Source organism: Pituophis catenifer, unplaced genomic scaffold, assembly GCF_029215685.1.
Source record: "Pituophis catenifer annectens isolate HBS135680 unplaced genomic scaffold, rPitCat1.0.hap2 SCAF_2, whole genome shotgun sequence".
Lineage (NCBI taxonomy): Eukaryota > Metazoa > Chordata > Lepidosauria > Squamata > Colubridae > Pituophis > Pituophis catenifer.
Window position 1 is genome coordinate 198,569,462 of NW_027256882.1, and position 13,248 is coordinate 198,582,709.

The 13,248-nt window shown below is 41.5% G+C and overlaps 1 protein-coding gene across 1 annotated transcript in view; it reads left to right on the top strand.

Moving 5' to 3' along the window:
• Positions 1–13,248, top strand: part of FBXO10 (F-box protein 10) — a 33,202-nt gene extending 19,954 nt beyond the window's left edge. Inside the window, exons 5-10 of the mRNA XM_070935429.1 lie at positions 4,358–4,428; positions 5,904–6,056; positions 7,103–7,378; positions 8,626–8,936; positions 11,541–11,722; positions 13,071–13,248. Coding sequence (XP_070791530.1) covers positions 4,358–4,428; positions 5,904–6,056; positions 7,103–7,378; positions 8,626–8,936; positions 11,541–11,722; positions 13,071–13,248 — 1,171 coding nt within the window. The remainder of the gene's footprint in view (positions 1–4,357; positions 4,429–5,903; positions 6,057–7,102; positions 7,379–8,625; positions 8,937–11,540; positions 11,723–13,070) is intronic.

Genomic DNA, 13,248 nt, shown 5'->3' on the forward strand with positions numbered 1-13,248 from the left:
GCACAACGAAGGAGTGGCTTCGTAAGAAGCATTTCAAGGTCCTGGAGTGGCCTAGCCAGTCTCCAGATCTCAACCCCATAGAAAACCTTTGGAGGGAGTTGAAAGTCCATGTTACCCAGCGACAGCCCCAAAACATCACTGCTCTAGAGGAAATCTGCATGGAGAAATGGGCCAACACACCAGCAACAGTGTGTGCCAACCTTGTGAAGACTTATGTTTGACCTCTGTCATTCCCAACAAAGGATATATAACAAAGAATTGAGATGAACTTTTGATATTGACCAAATACTTATTTTCCACCATAATTTGCAAATAAATTATTTCCAAATCAGACAATGTGATTGTCTGGATTTGTTTTCTCATTTTGTCTCTCATAGTTGAGGTCTACCTATGATGATAATTACAGGCCTCTCTCATCTTTTTAAGTGGGAGAACTTGCACAATTGGTGGCTGACTAAATACTTTTTTGCCCCACTGTAGATCAGATTCCTATATATCTTCCACCCTTTACCCTTAGCAAGGAACTTAAAAATGCAAAGGGATGCTACTAAATAAAAGGCAAAATTAATAAGCTTTGCAAAAATACCAGGCTTCAGAAAGCCTGATTCAGAAATCACAGGGAAGGTAGAAGGTAGATTGAGAACTACAGGTTGTTCTCGATTTACCACAGTTTGTTTAGTGACCGCCACTGAAAAAAGTGACTTTTGACTGTTTTTCCACTTATGACTGTTGCAGCATCCCCATGGTTATGGAATCAAGATTCAGATGCTTGGCAACTGAGTCATATTGACAATGGTTGCAGAGGTCCAGGTCATGGGATCCAGGGGTGGGTTCTAAAATTTTTTACTACCGGTTCTGTGGGCGTGGCTTATTTTGTGGGTGTGGCTTGATCGTCATGTGACAATTCTTTAGGATTTAGCAGAGGTACTGGTCTACCAGGCTTTTAACTGCTTGCAGAGCTGTACCGGTCTACTCATTTGTTTTTGGAGGCACTGGTCTACCCATTTATTTTTGCAGGCATTGGTCTACTCATTTGTTTTTGGAGGCACTGGTCTACTACCACACTGTCTTTTAACACTGATCAGCTGTAGGGCGGCCCTTTGAAGCTCCAGGGCAAGAGTTTAAACAGTTTTTTTCCTTCCACCGATCAGCTGGGACTCAGGAGGCAGCAATAGATTGGGGGTGGGGTCAAATAAAAGGTAAGAATAATGCAGGGGGGTGGGGGGGCAGAACTGGTTTGGTGACGCCTTATCGTCACCGTTACCGGCTCGGTGGAACTGAGCTGAACCGGGAGGAACCCACCACTGATGGGATCCCCTTTTGTGACCTTCTGACAAGCAAAGTCAATGGGGAAACCAGACTCACTTAACAACTGTGTTACTAACTTAATAACTGTAGTGATTCACTGAACAATTGTGGCAGGAAAGGTCGTAAAATGAGGCAAAACTCACTTAACAACTGTCTTGGTTAGCAACAGAAATTTTGGACTCAATTGTGGTCCTAAATCGAGGACTACCTGTAGTGATAGGTTTGTGGATGATTTGCAGAAACGTTTACAAATCGAAAACAATAATTCCTATGACAATAATTCCTATTATCTCTAGGCTCAGTATTTCTCACCTATAAAACGGGAAATTAATTGCTTGATTCTAGTGCTGCACATCTGGGACTCTTATAAAGTTTTCCTTTAGAATGCATCAACTCTAATGAACAAGTATATACACAATACATTGTGTAGCTAAAAGTCTGTAGAGATTCTCAGCCATCCAGGTCATGGTTGTCCCAAAGGTGCTTTTTCTGGAGGCAACTGGACTTCCTTGTTTTTTCTTTTGAAGACATTTCGCTTCTCATCCAAGAAGCTTCTTCCGCTCTGACAGGATAATGGGGAATGGAAGGATTTATATTCCTTGCAAACAGTTGGTCATTTGCATCCTTTTAGAGGGTCCTTGAAGCACTTGGAGGTTTACCTGTGGTAGGCAATCTTTTGGCACTAGGACCATATTTTGTGCCTTGAAAGTGTGAGGGGTAGATATTGTCCAAATACTTATCCTGATAAGTATGATCACCCAGCAAACTTTTCTTATTAGAAGGATAGGTTTTAGTAGTAATACTTTTATTTGGTATGAAATAAAATATTTAGTACAAGCAAAATAATAAAAGCACAGTATTAACCACTACCTGACAAATAACAGTGTAACAATCAGTTTAAAAAATATTGTCTAATCCCAGCATAACCCTAATTTAAACTGGCACCCAGCACTGCTACTGAAAAATTCCTCCAGCTTAATAATAAATGTTTTACAGGCCTTTTTTACATCTCAGGAAATTGTACTTCAAGTGAAACTCAAGGGACAATCAGTTGCAAAGAGTAGAACTAGAACGGGGAAAAGGAGTAATATGTGAAGAGATGGCTGTGCACTCCCCAAATATTTTCCTTCACAGGCAGTGATGTTTATTGCTGCAAATAAAGATAATGCTAAAAACTAATGCTGGCCTTCTTCCTATTTCTTTTTTAAATTATTTTTTAAGTCAAGCGGAACAAGGAGTTTGGCAAGCACCAAGGGGAGAGCTGGCAGAACATAGTGCTGTTCTTTGCTCCTTGCCTTTTTATTATTTATTACCTTTTTTTATCCCACCTTTATTATTTTTATAAATAAGACAGCAAACTTTCCTAATACTGCTGTTCCCCCCACCCCCCCTCAATATCAATAGCCTAAGGCAGAACTAGAACTCACAGTCTCCTGGTTTCTAGATCATCATCTTAACCACTACAGCAGACTAGTTCTTCCTTGACATTAGTCCACTTGGGTTAGCACGTTCTGCACCCAGAAAAAAAGATCTCAGAAGCCTAAAATCTGTTGATTTCTCTCACATGGAAGATTACTGTATAAGCCAAATGGAAAGAGATAGTGCACTTGATCATGATTTCCATGATGGAGTGGGCTCCGGCTTTCCTGTGCAGTTGGGAATCAATTTGGTTCCTTACCGTGAGGTAACTGTGACTATCATCATGAAGATGTCTTTGTGTTGATTGGCAACATTGCAAGTGGTTAAATGTGAATGGAAAGGGTTAAAAAAAGAGCATCCTGTATCATCCAGAATCACATCTCAGGGTCAGAAGTGGGTTTCAGCAGATTCTGACCAGTTCTGGAGAACCGGTAGCAGAAATTTTGAATAGTTCAGAGAACTGGTAAATACCACCTCTGACTGGCCCTGCCCCAATCTATTCTCTGCCTCCCAAGTCCCAGCTGATCGGGAGGAAATGGGGATTTTGCAGTAACTTTCTCCTGGAGTGGGGTGGGAATGGAGATTTTACAGTATCCTTCCCCTGGAATGGGGTGAGAATGGAGATTTTACAGTATCCTTCCCCTGGAGTGGGATGGGAATGGAGATTTTACAGCATCCTTCCCCTGCCACGCCCACCAAGCCATGCCACTCCCACCAAGCCACACACACAGAACCGGTAGTAAATTTTTTTGAAACCCACCACTGCTCTGGGTGTAGCTGTATACTTTCTGACACCAGAGGTGACACCAAATGGCATCCTCAGAATAAAGCAAGTGTTTATTTATGGCTGGGATCAGCAGATCTATATGGTTCCCCTGAATCTCCTGAATCTCTTCCCTCCTTTTAAAAAATGTCCAGTCCCTAGAGACCCTTTTAAAGAATTGAAGTATATATACACCATGCAATTATGTAGCTATGAAGCAGACTCCCCAAAGTTTGGAATAAGCATTCATTATAACTGCTTTTACGGTTACCATTATTTTGAAAACGTACAAAACAAGGGTGGGGGAGAATCCATTCATTTGGAAAGTCAAAAAGAAGACTTGGACATTGTGGCTTTTCCCTCCATGCTTGGGATCTTGCCTTCTTTTGTTTCATTGCCCCCACATTAATTGCAACCACTCCATTAGAAAACTAACTCGGCTTGACCTGCCTAAAAATCTATATAAAGGCCTAAGAAAAGAAAGGAACTGGTGTAAAAAGGAGATAGTATTGTAATATACTAGTAATAGGATTGCTTTAATACTAGTTTATTGAACAAGCCAGAGGGGCATCATTCAGACTAAACACTAAATTATAAACCTTGACCTAAACTAAAATGGTAAGCCATTCACAATGAAAGCCAAACCACTGGGGAATCATGAGAAATGTAAATGTAGGTGAAGACTGTGAAAAAATGTAAGAAAGCAAGCAAGCAAACATGTCAGAGCAAAAAAAAAAAAAAAATCTATGTTTTTTTGCTATTGCTGCAATGGAATCTCTTGATTTATATGGACTACTGGGAAAACTTGTCAGCAAGTATGTGAATGTCCTATAAAAAGTGGCTGTTGTTCCTTTCTTTTTGCTCCAGTGGGAACCATATATTCCAGGGTCTTGCTGCTGGTATAGCTGTGAATGAGAATGGAAGAGGCCAAATCACAGGTAGGAAAAGGCAACATTTCATATTTGATGGATGTTGAATCTAATAAGATGTCACCTTCAAAGCGTTGTATTCTAATTTGAATTGCTGCGTTGCTTCATTCCTTTTGAACCCACATCCTCTAAAATAAATGGATGCAAAGTTTTCAAAGTATTTCACAAAGGATCTCTTTCTAAACCATAGGTGTCCAACCTTGGCAACTTTAAGACATGTGGACTTCCTGCTGACTGGGGGAATTCTGGGACTTGAAATCCACATGTTGCAGTTGCCAAGGTTGGCACCACTGCACTAAACCTTACACTAATCCTGCAGATAAGCAAAGGTTCTTTTCCCCTGTCGAAAATTGAAATTAGGAGACGCTTACGTTTTCTAAAACCATCTTCTGTGTTCCTGATTGAAAGCTGCTTGACCTACTTATTTCCTAGCTCACTGTTGCTTTGCTTCACTGCCTTTGTCTAGAACAAAGACATGTTGTAGTGCTTTCTCTTGTCTGGTTGCTAGCTTCTACCTATTGCTTCCTTTGTGAACATTTGAGGCAGATAGGGGAACTTTTCCAGATGTTCTTTGTACTCTGCCTAGGAAGTCACAGTAGGTATGATTGAAGACATCATGTCAGGTCTGAACAGTTAGCTGTACCTACTCCTGGGAGTAAAGTGCTAAAAACAAGTGCTGTGTGGAGCCCGCAGATGGTGTGTTGCCTGCCTTTACAATTTTGAAAAGGCTACAGGATGTGTTCCCATCCCAAATGGTATACGAAGACTAATAGGTGTTCAGAACTAGGTCAGAAAAGAAAGCCTAATTCCATTCCTTTCCTTTCCTTTCCTTTCCTTTCCTTTCCTTTCCTTTCCTTTCCTTTCCTTTCCTTTCCTTTCCTTTCCTTTCCTTTTCCTTTTCCTTTTCCTTTTCCTTCCCTTCCTTTTCCTTTTCCTTTTTCTTTCCGGAAAAAGTGAAAATGCCAGAGACCATTTTTGGTTGAAGGGATGGAGCAGGGGAATGGGCAGTTTAAAATGCTTATTTTGCTCCTGAAAATGCAAAAGGAGGAAACAAAGATTTGCCCAATGTTTTCAGAGATCAGAGATTTTTTTAAAATAATGCAGTGATCTATTAAGCCTTTGCCAGATTTAAAGAACCCCAACCCTCCCAAAATGCCTTTCCCAAATCCCAATATTTTAATTTCCCCCAAGAGAGGCCATGAGTATTGGCAAATTAGAATTTTTCCTATTCTGCTTTATGGTATTTCCCTGCTGGCCTTCTCTTGACTGTGGCTGCCACAGAGCTTTGAACTGCACTTTGTAATAATAGGCTAGCCTATCTCTAGCAATCTTAAATAATAAAAATAGTGCAGATTTGGCATAGAGAAGAATGGTATCGAGTTGGCTTGATGGGATTTCCACCATTAGAAATCAAATGCTGGGTTCCTCTTGGAAGATTGATGTTTAGCAATTCTTCATTGACTGATTTGCCTACCGCACTTTAGAAAATGTCATCCGGGAGAACCAATGGGGAGGTGCAGACATCCGGCGTGGTGGAGATCCTGTCCTCAGGAGTAATCTGATCTGTTGTGGCTATTCAGATGGAGTAGTTATTGGAGAACGAGGAAAAGGACTTGTAGAAGGAAACACCATTTATGGTAAGCCTGTTCTAAATCCCCTTTCCAAATGAAATGTGGGTTGTATTTGGAAAATACAGGTGGTTTTTTTTTTTTTTATGCTATCTGGAACCGTTTTAAGCCTATCAATGTAATTAGAATCTGGCCTGAGTAGCTGCTGATTCTCTTGCAGAACATGAAGATCCAAAAGACATTTTTAGAGTGTCTAAATTGTGTGACGTCTTGTGAATTTGGTGCATTGATCACTTAGGTGATCTCATTCTTCTGTGGCTTGTGGTGAAGATCATTGTCACAAGAGCAGGGGGGACTCATGCCTTTTTCCCCATGGAGATTTCTCTTCCACACCTGCAGGGTTTCTGAACAATTCTGTGCATGGTAGAGTGTTCAAGCCTACTGGTAGGTCAAAATAGGACAAAGACCTCTGGTTTTTGATACCTGAATCCAGCTTTAGAAATGGGTGTCTTCCATTCCTCAAGATTTCCATTGCTAGGAAGTGCAGGAGACTTGAGCTGTTCCTGGGAAGCCTAGAGATCCCAAGCAAGGACAAAAGGTCAAATTCCTTGTATCTATATCAAAAACCACTAAATCAAGGGTGTATCAACCAGTCTGTCAGTGATCAAAGCTGATGTCATAGATATTTGAGTCTACCTGATTTGGATCTTGAACTCTGCTGTGGTATATAGCCTTGGACTAGTGGACTAGTATAGTGGACTAGTATAGTGTAATATTAATGCAGTATCAGGCGTTTTCAATTCAATTGTATAACATGAAGGATGTATGTTTTTTTTTATTTTTATAGTTTTCTTATGTATGATGTACACTGAAGTTGGCATTTAATTTTGTTGTACGAGGTACAATGATAATAAAGTAAACTAACTAAACTAACTAACTAAACCAAAGGTCTTCAAACTTGGCAACTTTAAGACTTGTGGACTTCAACTCCCAGAATTCTCCAGCCAGCTATTCTAAACTAAACTAACTTGGACCAAAGTGCTTCTCAGTTCTAGTACCAAATCTGTGACATAATTTGAAAGGAAACCTGACAACTCTCCATGCTTCTCTTGTAGGTAATAAGGGCTGTGGTGTCTGGATAATGTCATCCAGCCTTCCCCATGTTACCAACAACCAAATAGGGCACAACAGCATCTATGGCATCGCAGTGTTTTGCCGCAAGGACGATGCTAACGATTATCTTGTCAACCAAGGAGGCAATGAGAACTTCAATGAAGAAGGAGAAGCAGCCAACTGGGAGAATGACCTGGAGAGTGAGGATGAACGCTTGACTTCCCGGCGGCCCATCAACGTGGCCCTTGTGGAATCAAACAACATCAACCATAATGGAGGTGAGTCCTAGAAAAATTGGATAACCAGATTAATATGAAGGAAATCTTAAGGGGGCCACCACTTAATAATTTGCACAAAGTCCCCGCAGAAACACAATAAGGTAGAGCAGGCATGTCAAACTTGATTTCATTGAGGGCTGCATCAGGGTTGTGTTTGACCTTGGGGGACCGGGATGGGCGTGGTCAGGGTGGGTGTTGTCAGCTTGACGTCACTCATGTCAGGGGCGCCTGTGGTGGCCCGAGCACTCTGCCAGCTAAAACGGGCTTGTGAGCTCCATTTTCGGCTGCGACGGCCTTCTGCAACCATCTGCCAGCGAAAATGGAGCTTGGGAGGGCCACATGCAGCCCTCCTAAGCTCTGTTTTCGCTGGCAGTGTGGGCCGGTCCTTCGCTGTTTCCAGGGCCGCCCCGCAGGCCAAATCTAAACAGTTTGACACCCCTGATGTAGAAAGCTGTGATAATCCTTTACAAAACATATTAGCCTGCTGCGTGATACTTGTGTGGATAAACCATATGCTAATTTCTAGCACACACTGGGGGTTTTGTTTACTCCTTTTGATTCAGTTTTAGTCTAAGCTGAGTAGTGAATAATTTGTAATTATCATTTTATTTTCGATATTAGATGAAGTTGGGGAAGATCTCATTTTAAGTTTCATTGACTGATTTTATATAGGCATTTGGATTGCCGTCTGAAATTGTGTGTCTGTGTGTGTGTATAGGCCAAGAATGGATAAGGCATGCTAAAGATAAGATTGCACTGCTTGACTTTTCAGGGAGCCTCAACTGGGGATGAGCAGTTTTCATTGCTGAAATGTGTGAATTGTAATAGAAGCAGAGAGCTAAGCTGTAGACCGTGATGCTGATCTTACAGAATACAACAGGGATGATGATGATGATGATGATGATGATGATGATGATGATGACATACTCTTGCTTTTTTTGGGGGGGGGGTTGATTGTTGTGCTTGTACTTGCTGCCCTGTTACTGCCCCCAAATTACACTCAACAACTGCCTGAAATTCCTTGTCCCTCAGTGATCTCACTCCCTGAAATGCACATCTATGACTATTGTTTGCCATTTGATATTTTTGCATTTTCTCCATTTAAGAAAGGCCAACCATCTATTTTAAATATAGATATATATAAATATAGCTATAGATAGAATTTATTGAGACTGAATGCCTCTCTCCTTGTTTTGTTTTTGTTGAGAGAATTGATTCCCCTCTGTATTCTCTTCTTTTTTCCATAGCTGCTGGCTTGTATGTCAAAAGCAGCGAAGCTTTGAATATCATTGGAAATGCCATCCACGCCAACCATGACTACGGGGTTGCCGTGTTTCAAAGCTCGCAACTCACCCGAATTGCAAATAACAGCATTTCTTGCAATAGCCTTGGGGGAGTCCTGGTGGAAGCCGAGTGCCGGGTGGAACTCCGTGGCAATGGGATCTATGACAACAGCAGCCATGGCATTAGCTCCAAGGGCGATGGGGTCATCACAGAGAATGACGTTCTAGGAAACCAGGGATGTGGCCTCCGACTCTTGCAGGCAGCCAACATGAAGGTGGGTGCCTAAAAAAAGAACAGGCTTATTAATATAATTAGTAATATCACCTCCTTTCTCCAAAAAAGGATGTTCTCATTGTGAAGTTGGCAAGATTAAAGTGGGTGGCTGACTCAAAGTCCCTCCATGAATTTCCCAGCCACATTGGCAGTTGAAGTCATGTCTCTGAATATTGCAGTGCTCATCCTCCACTGGATAACATCAGTGAGAAACCTGAGAATCATTTGACGCCGCTGCTACTTGGATTTTGGCCAGAATCCATTATTTCCCCAAGAGAAGATGCCAACAAGTAAACATTTTGGACCATTCCTTGGAGGAGAAATGCCTTAGGGAGAAATTTATTATAGAACATTAATGCTAGGCTGCACTTAGAAATGATAGGTACAAAGGAGACAAAACCAGGATTGGATTCAGTATTCAGTGTGTTGGGTGAATCCTACCATCAAATGCATTGGAAGTCTGATGTCGCAGCTCTCCCATTTCCAAGGCTGCAATGTAGTTTCATAGCACCAAAGGTGCTTTTTCAAAAGCCAACTGGACTTCCTTTGTTTTTTCCTTGAAGATGTTCCACTTCTCATCCAAGAAGCTTCTTCAGTTCAGTTCTTGGATGAGAAGCAAAACATCTTCAAGAAAAAAAAAACCACAAAGAAAGTCCAGTTAGCTTTTGAAAAAGCACCTTTGGGGCAACCATGATCTAGATGACTGAGAATCTCCATAGACGTACAGTTTCATAGCCTTTTCTTCTATCTCCTAGAGCTCCCCTCAACTGCATCAATGTAACTTTGCTGATATAGCTTCCCCTCACTTAGTGGAAGGAAATGCAAAAACTAGCATGAACCCTAAAACAGTTAAAAAAACAATTGTCCTTCCCTGTCATTAAAAATCAAATGTTTATCTAGATGACTTGCTGGGTATCATACCACTCTCTCTGTATCCAGAATTAAGTGGAAGCATCAAACGTTGCCCTCTAGGAAGCATACTTGATTGGGGATTCAAACAACCAGGAATTGTTGGCATGCATGTAGCAGAAGTGATATTCAGCAGGTTCTGACCAGTTCTGGAGAACCGGTAGCGGAAATTTTGAGTAGTTCATAGAACCGGTAAATACCACCTCTGACTGGCCCTGCCCCCATCTATTCTCTGCCTCCCAAGTCCCAGCTGATTGGGAGGAAATGGAGATTTTGCAGTAGCCTTCCCCTGCAGTGGGGAGGGAATGGAGATTTTGCAGTATTCTTCCCCTGCCACACCCACCAAGCCATGCCCACAGAATCGGTAGTAAAAAAATTTGAATCCCACCACTGGCATGCAGTATCCAATATGACAGATTATGTTTCAGGAATTCTGAGCTATTCGAGAATAGTGAACCTCAAATCTGAACATACAAATTTATAGAGTAGTATGAGGAGAGGCAGGCAGGAATCCATATGTGCAGAAGGAAAAGATGCCTTACTCTTCCTCCATCCCTCAAAACTCCCAGTGGGTCAGAAAGCAATTCCCCCCCCTGTTTTTTTTCTCCATTTCACCCATCCAACTTGTATCTGGATGTCTGAAGTCCTAATTGATTCACATGATCTTTTTTAAATATACCATTTAAATAGAGGATCCCAATTTAGAGGAACTTTTGTCACAGGGGAGAATTTGCTCACTGACAAAATAGTTGCTAGAGCAGGCATGGCCAGTCACAATATATGTATTTTCCAGAAGGCAAATAGGTAAGGATGTTCCTTGTTGCCACATTTATTCACCACCTCGTGACTCCCTACCAAATTCCATCTAGTATTTGTCTGTCTGGGAGGGACTTTTGGTGGACCAAACTGTAGCCACCTACCCTTTATTTTTCTCCTAAGACTGTGACATGGACAGAAGCATTGTTGTGAGGACAGGAGCATGGAAAATAAAACTGGTGCTAGATGCTGATGTTTGGCTCCTCAGCATGCCAGCTGGTCATATTAAGAGTCAGGCAGGGCAATGATAGAGCTATGAGATATGTTCTGAGTACATTGGTCCCCTTCAGCAATAGATAAAGGTCCCCCAGGTGGCAATTTTTTCAATGGGCCACATGGGCAACTGGGCCGGTTGCGGAGAGCCGAATCACTGCAGTCCAGATAGGGACAGCCAAAGGGTCAGATGTGGCCTGTAGGTTGTAATGAGCTGGATGTGGCCCACAGGCCGTAGAATATTCAGGTCTGCTTTTGGGCTTGAAAAGGAAAAGCACTCAAATAATATTTTGCTAGTGATGCTCAAGCTTTTTCAATATGCCTTACAAGTTTCTATTGAAGTATTTAATATAGAATATAGAAAACTGCACATTCTTTAAATGGCAGGAACGGATCAGAGTCTTGAGCTCTTATTCTGCCTGTGCAACCTAATCAGGTTTTTAAAAATGATCCTCCGGGTCCCCATTCCTGCAGTTCTGCCTACAGATTGAGAAATAGCTGGTTGCCAGTTCCTTTGAAAATACATTTTTCCAAAGGGATTACAGAATCTTTTTTCTTCCCTTCAAAATTAGAGAACTGTTTCTGCTTGAATTAAATTTGATAGCCAACTAATTGGTCCCTCATATTCAAAAGGAATGACATGTTACTGTCCTGTTATGCACTCCAGGTAACCAAGAACAGAATCCACTCCTTCCGAAGTTACGGGATTGAGATGCTTGATCAAACCAAGGCTTTAGTACAAGATAATTTGATTTTTCAAGGGAAGAGCAAAAAGACTATTTTACAGCAAGTGTCCAGCATGGAAGATTGTGTCATTCAGAATAATAAGATCCTTGCTTTCAGAAAAAAGTAAGTTTGGCGGTACTTCAGTAAATGAAAAGCTCTGTCAGTCATACTTCTAGACTGGGTATTAATGGATTAAATTGTCCTGACAATATAACAGGAACTTGTAGTTTGTTTCTTTATTGAATAGTATTTGCAACCCACCCCAATCTCAAAGTAGTACACTGGTGATCCTTGTTTACCAACCACTCGCTCAGCAACCATTTGAAGTTGCAATGACATTAAATGATGGTACTTACAACTGGGCCTTAGAATTCCAGCCATTGTACCATCTCTGCAATCAAATGATTATCATTTGCACCCTTCCCTGATAGCTTCTCATAAGCAAAGTCAATGGGAAAGCCAACAGGTAAGATCACAAGTCTTTCTGATAAGTCCCACAGTCTCTCTGTGCTCTTGTACCACCACTCCATTCATTCACCAGTCTTCTTGCGTGGTGCTGCTGCATAACACACACAGACACACAACGTTCCTCCTAGCTTCCTCCATCCCCCCTGCAGACTCCACCCTCCAGAGCTCCTGTGCAAAATATTTCTTGGAACTCACTCATCTAGCCTGGGTGATTGCTTTTTTAAGTCTTCCAGATCCAGGGCTAATAAACCAGGATCAAGTCAAGAAGCTTTTCATGGGTTCTGAAGTTCAGTTTGCAGATAGGAGGTGATGTTCTTGAGAGTTCTGCTGGGGTGATAGTGCAAATCTCTCTGCACAGAAGTCAAAAGATATATCATGAAGCAGTTGAATTCTGCTCGGTGTGTTATTGTTGATGATGATGTTATTTCAATGGGAAAATGTCTTCCCCTTCTCTTTCCTGCACTATGGTGGTAGTCAGCATTTTGTTAAACCATCTGTGTATAGCTAGATCAAAGATAAAGAAACTTACAGATATTCAATTCTTTTTTTGCTCTTCAAAGCAGACATTCTAAGACAGCAGTTACAAATAGTTAGAACTGTAAGCACTGTATCCTAAGATATTTGGCAGACATAGCAGCATTCAGCCGCCTGTTGCATAGCAAGTGTCAAAAAAAGATTTGTAATTTCATCATTGGCACTAAACACTGATTGAGAATGGTTCTTGCCTCCTTTAGAAAGGCAAGTTCAGACTTTGCAAAGCACCATTCTTGCCAAAGCAATATTTATTCAGTTGGGTGTGGATTATTATTTTACCTAGTAACTTCAACTGACACTGGCTGGTAATGAAAATTGTACTCTCACATGTCTCAAACTTACTAAGCTTAGAAAATTTGAGCTACAAAATGAATTCTTTCCTGACATAGGTTTCCTTAAATGCAGACCAAATGTATTTCCTGTACCATATGAGGGAAGCACCAATGACTGTGGTATTTCTGTTCTTCAGGTCTGATGTTGCCTGGACCTTAGAGAACCCTCCAGCCAGGCCTCACATAGAAGAATCGTCTCGAGGGGTGTCAACAGCTGGAAGCAGCCAGAAAGGATCAAACGTGACAGCCAGGATAGCTGCTAGAGTAGATGGGGGTTGTCATAACAATGGTAGTATCTTCTGCACTATTCTGTGA